The 21,954-nt window shown below is 35.6% G+C and overlaps 1 protein-coding gene across 2 annotated transcripts in view; it reads left to right on the forward strand.

Moving 5' to 3' along the window:
* Nucleotides 1-446: 446 nt before the first annotated feature.
* Nucleotides 447-21,954, forward strand: part of LOC150092845 (uncharacterized) — a 33,982-nt gene continuing 12,474 nt past the window's right edge. For both annotated transcript variants that reach the window (XM_090414585.1, XM_090414584.1), the window contains exons 1-2: nucleotides 447-748; nucleotides 10,703-11,192. In XM_090414585.1, the coding sequence (XP_090270711.1) occupies nucleotides 692-748; nucleotides 10,703-11,192 (547 nt within the window). In that variant the 5' untranslated portion in view covers nucleotides 447-691. The remainder of the gene's footprint in view (nucleotides 749-10,702; nucleotides 11,193-21,954) is intronic.

Consider the following 21,954-nt stretch of genomic DNA (forward strand, 5'->3'; position numbering starts at 1 on the left):
CACAACTAAATCGATAGCATTATCGAAACACGGTACAGCGATCCCATATGATGGTATAGATTCAATAAATCAACAGATGGATTATCTTTTTTTTTTTTTTTAACCCCTTATCTTCTGGTAATTTTGTAAGATCCGTTTTGAGTAATGAAAACTAACAATCTTTATACATTCACCGTTTATTATTCTTTTCTTTTTCTTATTTTCTTTTTTTTGTATTTTTGTTTTCCACATTTGGTCGAAAGCTCCGTTATTTGTACACGTCACGCGAACTTTTTTTTTTTTCCCTTCAGTCCATATGATGCGCTCATTAAAGCTATTTTCTCATCGCGCTTAACAGCGCCATCTTACAGAATGCAAGGAAACGAGGCGCCAGCTCACGTGCACACGACCAGCCAGGTGCGATTATAACCATATATAAACAGTGCCGCAGACGGTCCGAAGCCAGCAGTCCGGTCGAACGCGCTTAGTGCGAAAGTGGGTGCTGACGAATTCTGTGCTCTGGGGCAGTCGTATGTGAGCTGCATTCATGATGTTACTTTCATCGCTGACCAGCGAGATGGGATAATCGTCATTTCTATGACCGAGGTAACCGCATGTGTGGGTGTGTTGGCCCTAAAATTCTGTCGTTGAAAAGTATGCTTCCTTGGATTTCTTCCTGAGAGTAAACAAACTCTTAGAAAGGTGGCGAAGGATGAAGCAAGGCCTGGAAGTTTTGGTAACATTATCTGTCTTTTCGTTGTGGTTCACGGTAAGTGAAGCTAAGTAATCTAATAGATAAATAAAGATTATGCCCATATATATAAACAAACTGCGTATCTATTGTTTAACTTTATTTTACTATGCATAATATTTAGCGAAATAACTTGCAAAAAATGATGGGTGTATGAAATTCAAATTATTGTTCAGTGCCGAAATCATTTGAAAAGATTCTGGTTATTAAAGGATCCTCGACCCCCACATTAAAGTTTCGGATGCTTGGGATGGAAATGATATTTTCATTTAGAAATGCCAGAAGATAAAACTAAGAGTATTTTAGGTTTTTTGGAATTTTTTTTCCAATATCTATTTTAATTACTATCTCATAATAGCATACCCAACATCTGCTTTCTCTGATTGGTGGGCACTGATTAGAATTTACAAATTTTACAGTCGAGTTCACAAGATTTCCTCATAAAGCGATTTTTGGGATGACTGTGGGAACCGGAAGTGGAATCACTGAGACAGATCATTTTTCATGGTTCTTCTAAATAAATAGAGGGCAGGTAACAACATCCGGGGTGTTACTGTTTGAAGTTTAAGACAATTTTAAAATGAGTTTTGAATATGATATGAATAAAGTAACACGCACTTCTCGTCATCTATTATGAATCAATTTTTTCCAGCGTTTCTTCTTTTTGTGCATTTTAGATTTTGATAAATATATATTTTAGGATCATGTTTTGCATTTCTAAATGTAATTCACATGTTTGAATGCATTCACGTTTGTTTCCTGTGCATTTCATTTTTACTGTTTTGTTTAAAAATCAAAGCATTCCATTGCGATCATTTTTTTTTTATTTTTTGTTGAATCATTTTTTCTAAACTGAATTTTTTTTTCATCATTCTACTAAAACAATAATCATAAGGCATGCAGTGTACCTGTGCGGTCTTCTAATAAGGAGGTCAAGAAGAACCTGGAGTATCCATTAGACAAAATAAATATCTACAAAAAAAAAACAATCTCGACTTTATTTTTTTCGTTAAATGTATGTGGAATAATCAACATCGAACTGAGTGTCTTACATGGAGTTATTTTGCACGTTTCCTTCTAAAAATTAACGTATTTATATGAATTATCTTTTGGTATTGTTGGAAAAATGCTGTAACTTCCTATTTTTCCCAAAAGTAACTGAGAGTGGCATAAAATGAATTGTAAGCTTCAGACTGAGCTATAAATGGGTAATGGCTATAAATGGGCGAGGGCGACTGTGAACATTGCGGTTGGGAAGAACGAGGCGCAAATCCCATCTAGGATGAAAACAATTTTATAATAGATTTTTTATTAAAAGTTAGCCTGATATGGACGTACCAGTATTTTTATTTTCTCTCAGAAATTGATTTGTCATTCGAAAATTAGGCAAACCGGCTGTAGGACACACGCAGTCAGGTATACATTTGCTTTAGTTGCTCCAGCAGTAATGCTGACTCTAATTTAAGACCTTGCATTTCTCTCTAATTTAAGACCTTGCCAGTTCAAGAAAACATTTATTTTCCTGCTTTAGTAAAATAAAAAAGGTAAAATAAATAAAACTTGTACACGAATGAAATAATTCCGTCAATTGTGAGCTGTTCCAGAATTGGATATAAGCTGATCAGACAACTACTGGTTCTGTCATCCTTGTCCAGTCTGGAGATTTCATTCCAATCGATGCAAACGAATCCAAATTCAATACATCAATTATCGCGGATCGATAGTCAGTGTAACTTGATCGTGAGAATGACTCGAATTTGGTACTCAACAGGAAATACTGATTCGAATTCAGTCTGTGATGCGATGAATCTTTCCGAGGGCTCTTCAACTGAAATTGAGTTATCTGGTCTCACAGAAGTAGGGTATTTAAACTATTAGACTATTAAAAGTATTCCCGAACACAGGCTATTTAAACACTGACTATAATGGTCTCGTTAGCCTTAGTTGTTCACACCGCAATACCAATCTCATCAGAACACAAGCTATTGCTGAAGGCAGATTTACATGCAGGAGAATGTATGAAGAAAGATATTAGTCCCATATAACCATTAGCAAGGGCCCTACTTTGTAGGGCCATTATTTCAGTAAAATGCTACAACCGAAACGCTGAAAATGGGAAGAAATCAGGCAAATGGGAGAATCTAATCCAGATCAAGTTCTCCTGGCAAGGAATTTCACTTCGCTCCAATTAAAATGCCTAAATTTATAATTCACTTAAAACTTATATTCTCAGGTTGGGATATCCATTTGGTTTCGTTATCTGTTTATTTAACTACATATAAACTAATCTCATTATCATTTATGTGACTCCCTACATCCATACAAGGCAGTAGTAGTATAAACCAATAACATGCAAGTCTTTAAAAGAGAATTCGATTATGAAATGAGTCTTGGATCATTCTGATAGTCGATGCTCTTCAGTCAGTGTTGCCTCTGTTTTAAAAATAGTTAAAATCGAGGTCATTTAAAAGTTTTGAAGTCGCAAAGATGAGAATGCTTAGGTGGATGTGCAGTGTGACCAGAAAGGATCATCTGAGAAATGATTTTATAAGGGGAAAGGTGAATGAAGCGTGGGCAACCAAAGAAGAGATGGAGAGAGCTGATGGTGGAGGACCTGAGGATCACAAATTTAGATGTGGTTATAGCCTAAGACAGAAGGATGTGGAGGAGACATTAAAAATAGCGACCTTACTTAAGGAATATGCTGAATAAGATGTCGCTCTAATGTAACCCAGAAGAAGAGGTGTCTAGAATAATAATGACTGCTTCCGCTACGCATTGATAGTCACGTGTAATACTAAATGCGATCAGTGGTGTCTTATGTCTAGTCGACAACCCGGAGCAGCTTCTGGATGACATTGCCACATCCTATTTTTCCAAACGAAACAACGTTTTTAATAGCAGCACAATGGCTATTTCTCTGGCACAACCATCGGCACTTTTTCTCCTGCCTATAGCAGCAAGCTATAGGGGGATAGGATATATCAAATGAATAAGATTATTCGCCGTAATTTTATTTTTTTTACGTGAATCCAGTAGACAAAGTTATAAAGCTGTTGCACATTTGTACTATAGCTTAGCTAAGTTTCTGATTTGGCTCTAGAAGCCAAATAAACGTTTTTTTTTTTCAAACCGCTTCAAGCTTCCAGTGCATCTCCATACGAGACTGGCTAACTCGATTGTAGTTATCAAGTCGTTATACATATTTCACTAACGGGAAACGAACCTGTCTTGCCTGCCTGTGCTTCTATGCTATATCTGTTTGTTTGGAATTAAGAAAAAGCATCTAAGGCTATGAGATCAGTTTATTACGCATGCCAATTGTGTGTATTTTGAGGGATCAAAAACCTTTCTTGGAGGGAGACGACCTTCGTACGAAACCAGATACACCATTTGTCGAAAAGCCTGAAGATATCTGACAGATGTGGTAGAAGGATATTTTTTTCATCATATTTTATAAATGAATTCCAGTTGTTACCCACTCGTTCAGTTTTACTGACTGAACTAATTATTTTTATTTATCCAAAATCCAGAACAACTGTAGCATAATATATATTTAATGGCATCCTTCTAATATGCGCAGATTGATGTATCAACGTCGCAATACAGAGGTATTTGAATTTCCTAATGTTTCTTTTATTATGCAAATTTCGGTCTTTCCACCTATTTTCGTTGCATTGAGGAACATTCTTGGCTTATTGCTGACACCACTGTTCGAGAATACCTATTTCAATTTTGATTTCTATTGCCACAATTTTATGGAGCCCGCAACATACTAAGTTTTCAGAAACCTATTGACATTTTCATTTAGAAATGCTATAAATTGTCACTTGACTCCTATAAAGTGGTGCAGTGCAATACAGCAGGATTTGCTAATGTTCGCTCAGTGAGAGATGAGAGAGTTCCTAAAAAAGAAAAAAAAGAGGACCACTTACATCTCCGGCAATTTAAAATCTTCCAGGCGCTTAAAAATTTCTTGAACTTCAAAAAATAGTGAAATGTCTTAACTATTTTATATAAATAATTTGATCATTATTTTTTATCAAATAATTTTATTTCCGTTATTTCCATTCTATTTCTGACCTATGAATTCAAGTTTTCTGTTGACCGTTTTTCCTGTCAACTTCATGCTGTCTATTGCCTTAGAGGGGGAATGTCGGGGTGCATCTGTTTGCCGAGGACAGGGCGTTTGATGTCCGAAACTGTGATTGGTCCTCAGAAGCGTCATTGAGAAAATATGGGTGCACATTTAGTCTTTTAGCTATTCTGTTATGCTCGAGGCAACTTCAGATGTCAGCATGACTGCCATGCTACATGAACCACAAAATTTTTTCAATTCTCAGACACGCTTTCTCTCTCTTTGTTTCTCTCACTCACTCATTTAATTTTTCTTTCGGATTTTTTATACGTTTATTTAACCAAAACGATAATTTCTCCCCTCCACTCCCCACAAGAAGTTATGTTTGTGCCGATCTAGGATTTATACTGTACTCTTTTGTCCTTAATATTCTTCCACCCCATTTACTTAAGTACTTTTTTTTTCTAAATTCATGAAAAGACTTAAAGTGAGAGAAATTTTCGACAACTATTCTTTTTTATATCTGGAAATTGTGATTTAAGATGTTACGCATGTTAAAGACTATATTAATGAAAATAAAGTATTTTATGTTCTGTACCAAGAGTTAAAAGTTTTCTTAGCGCTCTAAACTTAATTAGGATAAAAATAACTGACTGAGATCAGATCTGTTAGGAGAAAATTAATAAAAATGTTAATTTTTTTTTATTCAAGATTTCCTTTTTAAATGAAAAAGTATACATTAAGTTATACTGCAAACATATTTTAATAGTTTTATCAGTAACTTGAGAAGATACGTGTTGATTAGTTTGCTTCAATGCGTGATTGAACTTACATAGAGTATAATTATTTAGCTAGGTTCCAGTCACTGTCTATGAAAATTCAGTTGGGGATCCGAATGTCGACCCCTGTCTTGTGTACACTAAGCATAGTATGCCCGAAATAAACAAACAAATACAATGATGCCTTGGTTGTTACTAATCTTTGAACTCAATTTCAACTACATAATACAAAAGTATTTGCTATCGACATTGTGGGAAGTAATCTTGAACATTGCTTCCCATGATGGCATTTTGGCAATTAATTATAAAATATTTATTATTCAGTTTGAATAAGTACTATGAATCGTCGTTTTGCTTGCATAATCATTCTTCTTCTCATTTTTACCTACCGAAGCACATAAATAAATAAGCCCACTGGAAGAAGACGGGTTTGTGTGCTTTTGGGATACTAATTGTAAGAATAACGAACCATATAAGCAGTCTTGATGTACTGGAAAACAGAATAAAGATATATTGACCTAAAAGAGGGGTCGAACTCTGTAAATCTACAAATTTCATAGAAAAGAAAGTAGAAAAATGGGCTTTGTTATCCCACGGGTTATTCTAGCAAGTCCATTGAGCTTTATATTTAGGATACCGGGAAAAATAAAGAAACTTATGAATAGCATATCACAAAGTGTCACTGTTCTTTGAAATTAATCTCAGTATACGCCCATGTGTCAGGTTTTCGTGTCGTCATAACACCGAACATGCGTTGATCAATATTAGATCAACTTACATTTGTCACCCAGGCTCAAGTTTTTTTCGTATAATCTAAATCAGTCAACCAACCAAATTGGAGTATAGGATGAGTCACACTCAGCCATCCTAGTTTAGTATTCATAGAACCTTGTTACCTGTCTCGTGAATTTACCAAAGTAATTTCACTACAGATGTTACAAGGTTGTTTGAACAGACAGGTCACAGTTTCACCAGACCGATCTCATACACCTTGGCCTAGTAACACAGGCAATTATTAAATGGAATAACTCATCCCGGTTGCTTCCACGTGGCCCTAAAGCCAAAATGGTGAAAATACTGAATGGATTTTTGAATATGAATATTGAATGGAATTAGTAATAAAATTCACTGGTTAGTGTCGAAAATATACTATTTTATACGCTATTTGCTAAAAATTCACCGTACGTTTAAAGGCCAAGTACATTTCTATTCAACTCAACTCAAGTTGGCTTTTGCAATTTGGAGTTTGCGCAGAATTGCCTCTAGTTTCAGATATGGGTTGTACGTGTGCACCTTTCGTCGCTTCTGAACAATTTATTTGACATATCCTGGATACATTCGTAAGGTCACGTTCTTCGGCTGCAAAGATACGATTTTAATTCCACTGGGAACACGATGAACTTTTCTAGAATTTTTAAGTTAGGCGGTGTCGGAAATTTCTTTCTCACACCTGGAAAGACGAGATTTCCCTCCCACGAAACAAATAAATTCGCTTTAAAACGCACGCCTGTCGACAGCCATAATATCAAGGTCTTATTTTTCCCGGAAATAAGTCTAAAACCACCAAACAAATCATTGCATTTTAACACGGTTAGCATTTATATTGCTAATTGCAATTCTGGGACCTCAGAGTGACGTAATTTTTTTTTTAATCTGCCAGCTTTTTTCCGCCTACCTTTTTCTTCCGGGTGTCTGTTTAGGAAAAGGATTACTTGCCAATAAAATAGACATACGACAAATAAATATCCTTTTTTATGTGCCGTCAAGACATTAATAGCGCTAATTCTTTCCTCCAAGAATTACATAGTAAACATTGAATTTCCTCTATTAGCGATGATCTAAAATAATTCTGAGGAGAATTTTTAACAGTTCCCAAAATGATTATTGCACTACTTTGGAATCTGTAAAATACGAAGAAGATTCCTACGATGGAGAAATTTTATTTTGACCAATATCTCATTGGAAAATTTTCGAAGGATGCTCTTCATTTTCAGTGGATTGAATCATACCTGAAATGTATTATCGGATAAAATTTATGTTTTCTAAAGTCATTATTTTAATCCTGTTTAGTGTTAATATTTTCTTTTTCATAAAGTATTGAACAAATTGCCTATTCCATTACACATCCCTCGTTAATCGCTAAAAATGAAATCGATATATACAATTCACAGAATGATTGTTTTTGTAAGCAATATTTCTCTTAACATGCAATGATCCTTAAAATTTATTTCTATAGACTTTCTTCTACAGTATTTGTCATGTTATTGAACCTTGAAAGAATCGATATTAATATTCCTGTCATGACATTTCAGTTGTCTAGAACTATTCACTTTTATCCAGTAATTATATTCCATCAGTATTATAAAAATTGCTTGATAAAAAACTACCTTTTTATTAGTTTAATATGCCTCTGCAAGTAATGATGATTCATATGAACGTATGTAAGCTGATTTGCTTATGCCTTAATCAGTTGTAATTTCCATAGTTCTTTTGAATGATAAGATCGTGCGACTTGGTTGAGAAATCTGAACGACTACACACTAAAGGGGATCTTCTAGAGGATTGCTGCGCTCACCATGTAAAAAACTAATTTTACACTGCATCGTTACCAAATGCGGGGAAAAAAAAAGGATTACAAGGAAAACGTGAGACAAGTATAAAGTAGGTAAGAGCAAACCGGTTTTCGTTCTAACTGGTAACACCTTATCAGTTAGAGCAATATAAAAAATACGAAAGGAAGTAACAGTTACCTATATTCTTTGAAGTTAAGATCACATGAATATTGGCGTGATTTATTTAAGAGAACTAATAACTGATATTCCTTTCCTGTAATACGAAGAGTTGGATTGTTAGCATCAGAGTTGGATTCATTGCAATGATAGCTGCATATTATAGCGGTCAAACTAAATAAATTAGTTTTATCCGAGTTTTGATTGAAGTATGTACGACAAACGTTATATTTACTGATTATTTGGTTGATGCTGAAGTTCTCCTTCGCCGAATTAGTTTTCAGAAGCGGATAGCTCAAACGAATTTATAATGTTGAACGATAATCCTAGAGGTTAAGGAGTTAAGTTTTTGATTATCTATGTACCCCAAGCATTCTAAAATATCAAGTACATGATAACCGATCGCTACCCTCAACTAAGCTGTCTCTTTCTCCCTATATCAGAATAAATAATGATATCATACTGCACAACTCCTTCCTATTAAATGTTGACTAGTACGTGGGAAAAGTAAATAAATTCAAGGTGTTTTTATCTCCGTCATTTCATCTCTATCTATATTCTGAAAATAGTCGCGCGTGCAAGTGTTATCTTAACTCTTCGTTTCTTCTTGGTGGGTATTATCAATAGACAGTTATAATTCGAAACTGTTGGAATCTAAGATTAAAAAAAAACTGATGATTTGAGTAGGGAGGTGATATGGTTCTCTCAGCAAGTGTTAGTTTCCTGTATAACCGTATTGTTGTATGTGACTGAAATGTTCATACTTGAAAACTCTACGCCTATTTTTTTTTTTTTTTTTTTTTTTTTTTTTTTTTTAACAATTGCAGTTGAAAGCACAGTTCCAGTCAGCTGACGTATGTGTTTGAAAACGTCGGGAGAACGCGCATAAGATGTCGAGAAAATTTGTTGCTTATACAATCATGTTTCGATCGAATAACAGAGGCGGTTTGTAAGTGGGTGGATGAATTTAGAGGGAGAATGATTTATCAATCAGAGCATCTGAAGACTGCCACAAATATCAAACGCATACCTAAAGGATTTGTATCATGCAGATACGTTAAGGGAATAAATATACAGAAAATTTTGACCGAAGAATTCAACTCATGAATCAATGGCCTAACTTGCTGGAATATTGAAGTATGAATCTTGAATTTCGTGGTAATGCGGACGACCTTTTCGTGAACTGTTGTTTAGTACTTTGTGATACGTTCTGACCCGTTGACCGAGTGGATAGTGTCTCCACTTTTCAACAAACTAGCTATAGGTTCGAATCCCGTGATAAATGATTTTTTTTCCCAGTAAGAAGGCCTAAAGCGACTTGAAGTATCGTCCATCAGAGCACGACTCATGGCTTATCAACCCGTGCTACAAGTTTACAACTTTCGCTTGGTGGATATTTTAATTTAAAAAATATAAAAAGACGGAAATGACATATTTCGTTTCAAGTAAATCCGGGACTAATCAATAAACGCGATATTCTAGTGTTTAATTCTTTAAACAAAATATCCCTAAAAAATCGAGTTAACGTACGGCAGTGTGAGATTTCCGAAGTTTGATTCCCCCTCCCCCTTTTCTTACCATGGCATTGACTAATTCATTTTAACGTGAAATGTTTTTATAAATGCTCCTTACACTACAGACAAAATTTCAACCGATCTGTTTACAGCCAATTAACATTATCGTTCGTTTTACTGTGCACTAAAATGGACATTGAAAAAACTCTGCGACGCTAAAGCATTAAAATGTGTACAAGAGAGGCAGATACAGAATGTTGGCTTCGTTTTTGACGTATCATACAAAAACGAAAGGTTGAGGATTCTTTGTAAGAATCCTCAGCCTTTTTTCCCCATTCGGTTTGATTATAATAGTCAGTCGGATATATTCAAACAAATCTTTACTTTTAAGAATTAAATTTAAAAACAGTTCTATGGAAGGACGTCATTAAAATTTTTCTAAGACCTATAAATGCCATTTTTTCATGTTGGCAGAAATAATCGTTTCCCATTTATCCTAAATTAAGAGTTTGACGCATGGTAATCTGAGATATGCTTCCGTGCCTGTGGTATAAAAAAAAAGCAAAAAGATATATAGCCCACGTTGGAATAGCGGAAGTGGATTCTCTTTGTCTCCTATCACTGGTAAGAGCACATAAATTGCTGAATGGGGGAACCAGGACTACAGAACTGAAGTAAGTTGCTGACACCTTCCTTAACGAGTTCAGGTTTGGGGACACGCTAACTACCGTTAAATAGAGTTGAAAAGAAAGAGCTTCCGCTGTAGATTTTCTTCCCTAGCCGGTTGTTAAATCCATTTTATGGCTAAATGCAATGCAAAAAATGAATGTAGAGGAAACTATATAATGTAAAGTGTCTTTTTTTTTTTTCAGTTAATTGTCTCCCGGAGGCCACATCATCGCCACGGTGTTGATTCGGAATGCTCCCGGTGTCCGCCTGGGCATGTAGTAATACAGAGGTGCAGAAGAGGTCAAGATACTGTGTGCGCACCCTGTAGACCGGGGACATATTCGCCTCATAATTCCTACAAACGCTTGTGTTTTTTGTGTTCAAGATGCGGAGCTGGACTTTACATAGCTCATCCATGTACTGCTGTGAGTGATACGATCTGTGACTCGTGCCATACATATAAAGGACCTCACAATAAGGATTATCGTTTTAAATGCGTGTTCCACGGGGATAACTTTACTTCCGACAACTTCTTTACTCCCGGACACAATAAGTCGAATAGTGTGTCTAAAGAGGTGTACAGAGATGTTCTTCGAACTGATGAGAAGTGGCTGTTCAACCGTGAAAAAAATGCGCCGTTATTACAGGATAGTGCTGAAACCAATAAATCTGTATTAAGAACAGCAAACGAAGGTAAGTTTCATTGTTGTTTGGACATCTTACATGAAAGATAATTTTAGTCAAAGATGAATTTCAGCAGTTATGTATATAAATATATGTATTACTATATATTTCAATATTAGATCATTTTAGCTATTCAACCTTGCTTTTTTTCCTCATCACTCATTCTTTGGTCATATACTCGTAAGCGTTTTTTTTGTTAATGTTCACGTTGTTGGTCTTGACGAAATTAATTTCCTCGAAAACGACGTTGTCGCTCTCGATTCCAACAACTTAGCGAAAACTGGAGTCATTGCTGATATCATCATCAGTAACTACATTGTTATTTGCATCCTAGAGTTTTATTTTCACGATAACAACATTGATGCGCGATTGCTTTTTTGCGGAGCAAATATTTGCATCAATCGATCCATGACTCTATTTATTATCGATAACCAAGAGGAATAGGTTTATCTCACGAACATGGCCTACCTATTACTAACGTTTAAATCTCAAAGTTAAACTGCTGCTAATCAACTGATACTACGAATTCCGTCGCGACATTACGAAGGGCCATGCCTCAAGGCTTAAGTGTCGTTTCTTAAGTGTTATTCGAGACGAGTTATTTTTGCATATGCATAGAGATGCAAAATGCTCGGCACAATGTCCTGAAAAGAAAATGAAAGAACGGAAGATTAAAAACTAAATATCTCGAAAACTGAGATCCAATTTTTCTCTGCAATTCTGGTCTGAATCCAGAGCTCTGAAATGGCGTACTCCTTTTCAGCCCAATCATTTATTCCCACTTTCTCAGTTCCCTTCATTGATTGAAAAGTGGATGCTCAGTTCAAAGACTCAAAGTTATAAAACTTCATATCGATTTCAACATCAGTGATCGCAAATAGCTTTCTGTAAATAAATTTCAATAAACAAAAACAGGAATTATGTATAATAATCGGTGTGTTCTAGCTGTTTGGATAAAAACAAAACTAGTTTTCGTAGTTAAGTTTCATCCGGTCTCGTGGGAGACCGCCTACTTTCTTTCTTCTCACCTTCCATTGAAACCCCCTCATGAAGCTTAAATGATATTAGAAGGACGCAAAAGATTGTGCATGAAGCATCTTCAAGCTGTTTTTATATAGACCCCGTTTGTCACTCTACTGAAAATGGAGGATGAAGTGTATTTAATAAATGAAATATACAGACAGGACTTCATTTTTTTTTTTTTTTTTTGCAAAAAATCAGCGATTTTTTGTTAATTTGCTTCATTAACAAAATTAACAATGAATTAACATAATGTTAATTCATTATGTTAATTTGCTCTATTGGAAGCAAAAATAACTCTTGTAGAATTTGAATATAACTCGAATCCCTAATTATAACTTAGATTCTTGTACAATTCATTTAAAAGTAGAAGATCTAAGATCTACAATACTTTTAGGTTTCTTTTTAAAATCATGTTAATTACTGAACTTGGAACTGCGATCTCAATCACCACAAAACCTTTTGACCTTCATGCTTTGGACACGGAATTAATATTGAATTAACAAAATTAACCTATTCAAGGTTAACTGTGCAAATTTTATTCGATATTATAAAAATGATGTCTGTAGATCTAAGTAAAAGAGTCATTGCTGCACACTTAGAAAGAAGGTGGCAGTGTAATGGTATGGTCCAATTTTCCCTGGTTTGGCTTCGGACCTCTATTTGTAGTGCCACGAATATTGAACTTCAGGAGGTATCTGAATATTCTGGACAATGCAGTGCTTCCTACTTTGTGGCGTTGCTAATGAACTGACCATTGTCTCTTGCAGCAAGGCGATGCACCATGTCATAAGGCTGCTACAACTGTGTGGTTTGTGGACATCAGCGTCGCCATACTTGACCGGCTTCCATAGATGCCACAGAGCCCCGATTCTCGACCCTATTGAACATCTGTGGGATGGACTGGAGCGTCGAGTTAGGTCAAGACACGTTCACCCCACAACAGTCCAGGATCTCATTACACGCCTACAGGAAGAATGGACCAAAATTGCAATTAATCGCTATCGAAAGCTCGTGGAAAGTATGCCCTAGGGTGGGGATTGCTTCAGTCATCGCAGCGTAAAAGGTCCATCTTATTAAGGTGTGCGTCATGGCTATTTGTTCGTTAGATTATGGTGTCCTTTGACTTCTTTCCAAGCTGTGTGTGTGCGTTCATTCTGTCTAGAGATATTAGCCATCCAATATATTGTGTTTGATGAATATCTTTATCAATGAAACATGAAAAAAATAAAAGAAATATTGAATGATAAATCAGAATAAACTCAAACTATTTTAAGAGAAGAAATTCGCGGCACTTTTATTTATAGACGGAAATGGATCATGCGCATAAAAGGGTTTTAAATATATAATTTGAAAACCAAATAAAATTAAATGGTAGCTTACTTATTGGTCATGCCTGATGATCTATTTATCTGGGACAATGATGCTTTTAATCAACCACGAATATGAAAGGTTAAAAATATCTTACTGCACTAAAAGTTGAACGGATTAAGGATTGAATAAAAGGTTAATGGCATTTTTAACATCTGCAATTGTTTTTGGATACTGGAGGAAATCGCCCATGGAAGAGGCAGGAGCGACGAATACATAATACGGGTTACTAGCGTAGTAAATTTAAAGTAAACCTGAAAATACAAATACTGACAGATCACATTTTTATTTCCGTTTTTCCCACTAGTTCGGAGAAAAGTGATGAAATCGGGTACACAATCGGCTCTAACATGGAGATTGGCACTCTGAATACTATGAAATGCGAAATGAAAATGGCATGTCTGCATCGCTTGCACTTACGGCCGAAACAAATAAAGGCAGTGTGTCTATAAATGGCACGTGTTCTTCCGGCCGGTTTGTTTCGCGAAATGAACCCCCTCCCCTTTCCATAGGAAAAATCCGGCTGACTCACCTTCAGTTGAGAAGCCCTAATATAGATTCTTCTCGTCGTAGAAGAAATTCGAACCAAGATTTCTCCGACCAAAGATTGATATGACAGAACTTCGATTAATTAAGTCTAACAACCAGCTTAGCAAAGCAGAATAATGCTCGGCTAATGTCACATAAGTCAGTTTCAGAGCAGGTAATCAAATTTCGCTACTGATGAAATCAGCTTAAGAAAGGGACATTTTTAAATAAAAAAAAAAAGAGCTACGTAGAAAGGGCCATGAAGTTGAAGCAAGACCTGAAAAGTTGGATGCCTTTAGCCTTGATAAATCCGAATTGTATAAACGTGAGAGATCATGGCGCATCATCGTATGTTACGTTTTCGCGCAGGTCTACACATTTTACCGCATAAGCTTCCGTAACCGATAATCCCGTGGAATAGGTTGGTTGTTCCTTATTCCCGGTAGTATCTGTCGATGCGTGTGTTCAAAAGGGCAGGTTTGCCTGCTTTGTGGGATGAAAAACCCCAGGATAAACTGGGAAAAAACATTGCTGACCCCGTTCAAGACCGGCTAACCTAACCATAACTCCGGCTATGGCTGAGGAAGATCCTTAAGCTCCTCACTTCGTCGACGGGAATCGAACCCAGGACACTGGTTCCCCAGGCATATGGTTGCAAATCGCATAGCCACTCGGACGATAGTGGCTACGAAGCTAATACTCTAGGTAAGATGGAAAAACTTAAACAGTTGCTAATTAGCGAGCTTAGTAGTGACGAAGTACATTAATTGTAAGTGGCTGCTGTTAGTTCTTAGAAGTCCACTCTCAAACAGCTTTTCGCTTGACTGTCGTAGAGGAATGAATCAGAAAAGAATTCCTCTGTTCTAACTACATCTGATTATTCTAAATCTAGAAATAGTTTAGTAAACTCTGTTAAGAAAAACTTGTTACTGTAAAATGTTCATCGCATCGTCATTTAATAACTTCCTGGAGTATAAAGACAGAACTAGTCTCCTTATGCGTTGTTGAATAACAATTCGCAGAACGTTTTTATAAATAAAAAAAAAAGCTTAAAAATATACTCAATGGTGTTCATTTTGAGCACCTAACTCATTAGAAAGAATGCATGTACGCAAAATAATGCAGAAAATAAACAAACAATACAGCAGCAGAATAAATGCTGAGTTAACTATATTGCAAAGTTCTATTTCTGACTGCTAACATTCAGTGGAAGATAAACGGCAAGCAATAAGTGAAGGCAGGGGAGGATTATACACTTAAATCTGCGTATATAAAACATTTCTTATTAAATTTTATTTTTATGCATGAATGTCATTAATCATAACAAGATGATCTCACCCAAAGATTGTACGAGATTCTTGAAAGCCTTGCGGTTGATCAGCTAATCGATCAACAATATCCAGGTCATGCCTAATAAATGCTTTAAATCTGTACGTTAATGGTTTTTGCATAAATTGCTAATGACTGACTGTACATTCTGCATCATTGAGAGAGTTGTGGTATAGCTATAATTAAAACTGCAATCCTTATACCAGTAAATGAAGAAAGGACGATGTTAAGATTAGAAAAGCCTTCGTATCACATGCGAGTGAATTCAAGGTGCTTGCTCTACTCTGAGTTATATGCTGGAAGTTTATTTTTCACTTGATTAGACTATAATAAATTTAGTTTAATCCTTTATCCAAGTGTAAGCAAACAAAGTTTGCGCCTAAAAATATCTTCAGGACTGAGGTAAGGTAGTGCAACACCAGGCAACTCCGAGCATCTCCACATACTATCTCCACGTTTGGGTCTGCCTCCCACTGACGAGACCTCAATAAAGGTTGAAACTGGTCTGGGTAGTTGCCCTTCCCTTAATGCATAGTAGTATACATGTCCGCAAGGAGATGTATGCTCAGTATCTCCAATAATGCAAAGCACTATGGGAGATACTGAGACATGGAGTGATGAGAGCTTGGAGTTGCCTGGTGTTGCACTAACTTACCTCAGTCGTGAAGATATTTTCAGGCGCAAACCTTGTTTGCTTACACTTGGTAAAATGGATAATGCTATTAAGAGAATAATTCACCCAAATTATAATGTAATTAATAGCACGTATTATTACTATGTAGAAGCATTCAACTGTCAACATTAATTATTTTGTCATGGCTGTCTTGTCTAATTCTTTGGCTTAATGGAACACACAAGTGTGCATATTAAGCAAATGTGTTCTTAATACTTGTCTATAAAGGCTATATTAGAGCTAACCGACTTCCTGAAAAGTGTTATCATTAGCTGTCAAACTGTGATTAATCAGTTCACGCAAATATGCAGCTCATGTAGTCGGCTGAACTGCATACGCTACAGAGAAGTCATAATATATTTGCCTCGCTGTTATAAAAAGAAATGGGTCAGGATTTTTCACCGAGTAAAAGCAAAAATGCGATGGTGAAAATAAAAAAGGCAAACACCATCTGATAAAGAGAATGCTGAAACAGTGTTATTAGTTTCTCCTGTCATGATCTATCGCTATTCTCCACAATGTCCACGTCTCTAAAGGTTTATAGAACTCCATAGACAAATTTCAAATTTCGACAGAAGGGCAACTGCATAGAAGCTGAACATCAACCACAATATTCGAATGTATTTTCGTGGTGCTGTAGTCATAAATAATGTTACACTTCCAATCCGATGGACGTACTTCACTAAGACAGCCATCATATATTTTAAGTGGATGATGTAATGGCACGGAATCTTTTGTCGTAATTCCCGAAAAATGAACACTGAATGAACGAACATAGAATACTGGCTGTTTACGATATGGAGTATCTGTGGAAAGGACCTATTTGGATATAAATAGGATATTTACCCTGTCAGGCTGCACGAAAGATGAATTTCATTGCCCAGTGTGATACCACTGTCTTTATTGGAAGCCTGAAGTGGATAGAAGTTTCTTGTTTTGTCTATAGAGAACCAGACTATACTAAAACAAATAAAATACAAGAAACATAAAAAATAGAAAAACATCATCCCTACGGTACTACGACCAAAAGGTGGGTTGAGTTTTGAGACCTACTGCACTCCTGATTGAACTATATACGCAATTAGGACAGTTATGAGTGCACATTATTTGAAGACACTTTCGTGTATTCCAAACATTAGAGGGATTAAGAGGTATTTGGCCGCTTAATTTTCACGGATCAATGAAATTCAAATAGCTCATCATTCTACTTCCTGGCTTGATGTACTTGATTCCACGGATGCTTAATTTCTGTATTCTTATGCTCAGTTGGTCGCTGGTTTGCGGTAAGACGGATCTTATTCCAAAAGACAGCTATTGCCCAACGGTGTGCAACAAAATCTATCTTGTCCACCAAAGCACGAACATTTATTTTTCGCTGCCCTCACACCCATTCTGCAAAATAGTCCTTTGTTATCACCTTGGCATCCAAGCCTACGGTGAGATTCAAACCTGCAGGTCGGGGAGCGAGTATATTTAGCCGTATATTTAATTATTTTGCAAACGAAGAGATCTATGAAGTCACCCATTAACATGGCATGGGTCACGAAGTGTGATGAATGTTTCAATTTAGGCAATATTAAATTACCATACATTCAAAAATAGCACTCTAACCAACAAATGACTGTCGAGAGGAGTGGATATATTTCACAAATAATTGATATATTATCCTTTTTTTTTCATACAAGCACGAGCTATGTCTGTATTGTAAGTTCTTGATTAAGTATTCCGACTTATTGTGCCACAGTTCGACAAATAAGTGATTAGGCTGTTTAGAAACAGTGTAGTCAGCTAAATATATTAATTGCATGTATTTTCTTATTTTTCGGCTCCATGACTCAAGTGTCAAGTTTTTAACAAACACGATTATTACCCGAATGTTCCCACTAATGAACATAAATAAACAAATGCCCTACACGGGCTGTTTTCTAAAGAATTGGATCATTTAGTGTGCAACACGATGCTCTCAAGTTCCTCGTTCATCGCTTCCAGCAGTCTCAAACGACATCTTCGCAAGGTCATTCAATTCTTCACCTCCAGATCCTTTCTAGTTAGGATAAACAGGGTGGACAAGTCTTTTATACTTTTTATTTAGTTATTAAATATACACACTGTTTTTTAAAAATTACTCGGACACATGATCACAAGCAGGTGACATTAAAATGTAGGCTACGGTAATAACTATCTTGGAGATCATTGGTACTGTTATTTAGATAGCACATGTTCATTTATTCCCAGAATATGTTGAGAAGCGAAGCCTTACATGCTATGGACAGTTGATGGGTAACTTGTACTGCGGTACGAGTTCATGATATAAACAAGTATTTGCCAAATAAAATCCAATCGACAGCTGCACGAATATGTAGGAAGCGAACCGTAGATGGACTTGGAAGGGCTACATCATGTAATTTTGAAATAGTTTATTTTATTTTATTTTTTTGAGATAAAAACATTCTGTAATTTTGAGATAAAAACAAACGAGGCATGAGTCTTCTCATATTAATTTATGACATTCATTTAAAATGATAAATCACTTCCGTCTAAACTTCAATGCCTCTATTGCAAGGTGGCATTTTATTTATAAGTTTTAAATTAACAATAATAAGCATAAATTTGCTTTCTGCAGTATTTTGTTTAATTGGTTTTGTATAAAATACTATGAGATAAGCTGTTTACAATAAATGTGAAGAATACTAGTTTAATTGAAACTTTTTTAATTTGCGTAGGAAAAATACAGAAATAATTATTTGAAATCTAGTTAGCCTGAAGACCAACTGTCGGTTATCCTTTGCTTTAATGGCATTAGAAATTCCTTTGTTGGGTTTTAATTTCAAATTCTACCGTGACATGCGCTTGTGAACGTATTAGGTAGTGGGCGAATTTCGTTGCTCGATAGCACGTCATCTTTAGGTATCCAATCAAATTAAATGAATGAAATGAACAAAGTTCCCAACACAAACATTTTCATTTTTAAGCATATTTAAAATTATTGATCTATGCACTGCAGTATAAGTAATTTGAGAAAAATCTCCAGTGAGATAATCTTGTCTCTGACAATAAAATTTTATTATAAGCAGAGATAGGAACACTTTATAGTGAAGTACTTTATCGTTCTGAACAATTCAGTGTGTGTGTGTGTGTATTTGGCTAACTTGCGCAGATTTGCGTGTATATAACGCAGATTGCATAATTCAGGTCGTATTACTAAAAAAAAAAAGCATGCCAACCATATCAACCGACTGTCATCCCACATCATGGGCTAATGCTTTGAATTACAAATGTATTGTCCAGCGGGCATTGCACTAGATTTAAAGATTGATGACTCGCTTAATAAAGGGATGCTTCAGTAGTCTTCCAACCATTTGATCTGATGAGATAACATATATTTCATAGACAGCACTTTTCTTTTATTCTTTCTGCAATGGAGGACGCATTAAATGCTGCTTCTGTTCAGGGGTTGCATTTTTAGCTAGCCTGCCCAACACTCCTGATTTAAGAAAACACTTAAAAGTAGAGTTAAACTACAAATAATATTTATCGCTATTTTACAGTAACCATCAAGAATAAAATCGATTTCTTTTTCTTCAATTCTTTGTAATTTATTAAACGAGTTATTGCAAACGTCTTCTATAAATTCACTATTTCTCATCCACAAATTTTGAAATTTTTGAATGTATTATTTTAATTTTATCTCCTTCTTCCCTTGTTAAGCTTTGTGGTATGTCCCAGCAAAGTCACGTGTCTTCTCATAAACTTAGCTTTGTCGTGATTTGGCGATTAATCCAACTTCATAAACGTTTATTTATTGCGTCTGTTTTCTAGTAGGTATATCCAAGTTCTGAACATCTTATTCTTTAAAATAATGAATACATTCTCTCTGTATCGGCATTGTACAATAACCCTTAACTATTAGGTAAACCTGTGTAACAGCGTATAGTACCTCTCTTCAGGCTTCAACTCACAAATGAGTGCAGTTCTGCGAATGAACAAATCGCATGCTTCTGAGACCAAGTGAGAGGTGTAGATGTCCTGCTGGAAGTTACCAGATTGTTGCTAATTTTTTTCTACTCTTTAAATGTCTGTAGCTGCTTGTTTTTATCTGATAAGCGCATAAATTTGGCATGGTTTTTTCTACTGTATTCGTAAGTAATAGGATGATCGACCCATCGCGTTTTGTATGCCATTTCTGTAAATGGCATACGAAGCGTGAGGACAAGCTACAGTTCAGACAAGCTACAGATGGCCACCGGACTGTCGTTGGCTAGATATTTTCTTGTTGGACCATAGTAGGAACATGCCGGACACTGTCGTTCATGGACACCCAAGCTGGGCGACAACGTTAGGGTTTTACTTGTTCCCTCCCGTTTGGTGTTGGCTATCCTAACGCGCTCATACTCAAGAGTTGAGCAGTTAGCCAATATATTTCATTTGGTCACTCATTTCAGAATGATCTTCAACATCATATTTATTTATGTTAGTATTTATTCTTATTATACACTGAGTGCTCATGTTAAAGATAAAATACTGCTACCATTTATTCTATAATTAAAGATCTATGATTCGTTTGCTTTGCTATTCTGACTCGTGAATGTTTCAGAATGTAATTCATTCATTGATTTCCTAGAATGTAAATTATGCATAATATTAATTGAAGTCTATCGTGTCTATTATGGAACTAGGTTTACTTTTAAAAAAATAAGTCTGAATCGGTGGATTTTTTTATATACTTTTATCTTTAAACTTGTGTAAATGACAAAATCACTCATGCGTGAAGTTAGAACTCTGTTCATCGAAGGTCGCGGTGAAAAATAATTTCTCGACAAAAATGACATAGTTTGAGTGAGTAGCGTGCAAAAAATAATGGCTCCAAAAGACGATTAATCAAGAACTCGGTGCAGAATCCAAACTCTACCACTAGTCACCAGATTAAACAGGATTAGACTAAATTAATTACTGTTCCGTTCTTGGCAAACCTGTTGTCCGAGATACAACTATGTTTATCAATTCCGGTAGCAGAAGTACGGTAGTTTTTGACCTTGAATCATTAATAGGTGCTTATTTTTTTTTTAATTATATTGGTAGGAACTTGTTTTCATTTAAGTGTGCCTCGAGGTGATTAAGATATAGCATGTCCTTATAAAGAAGGCTTTTCGGCTAATAGTGATATGGATAAATGTTTCACTCGTTTATTCCGTAGTAAATTTAATGATGACTAAGTTCAAAGATAAAAATTCTACAGATTATTGTGTCGTGATGTATGAAGTGCGAAAAAGTTACTAACATGAAAAGAAAAACTGATACAATTTTTTTTTATCACAGATTGTTATTAGCGATTTAATGTTATTAATGTAGTACTCGTTGTGTGAAAAGATGATATATCCACTAAGAAATAATATTAATAGAAGCTGCATCGCTACTATACGGCTTCTTTTACTGTGGTATGTCTTATTCTAGAGTTAGAAAGTTTTATAAACAACCTTGACATATTTCAGTCAACAGAATCTTCTCTGGTATCTTTATGTTTTACATCCATCCACGATCTACCAGTTTCGCTATAGAAAAAACTAGTTAGGAAAAATGCGTTTGCTGGAGCAATAAGAAAGTATGAATTGAAATAAAGCTTTAGTTACGTTTACTGTAAGTTTAAATAATCGTACATGTTTCAATAGTCTGAAAAAATAAATTTAATGACAGATGATGAAAGCGATTCTTGGATAGCAGTTTGAGATCAATTAGTAGTTATCAGAAATAAATTCTTAAGCTTCATTATGGTGTGTTGGTAGCCTCAGCAACACTAAGATCTGATTTTGTTTCAAATTTCAAACTGGCTGGGAATCGATAAAATACAGAAAA

This window comes from Typopeltis vanoorti, chromosome 25, assembly GCF_054136105.1.
Source record: "Typopeltis vanoorti isolate ZY-2024b chromosome 25, IOZ_Tvanoo_1.0, whole genome shotgun sequence".
NCBI lineage: Eukaryota > Metazoa > Arthropoda > Arachnida > Uropygi > Thelyphonidae > Typopeltis > Typopeltis vanoorti.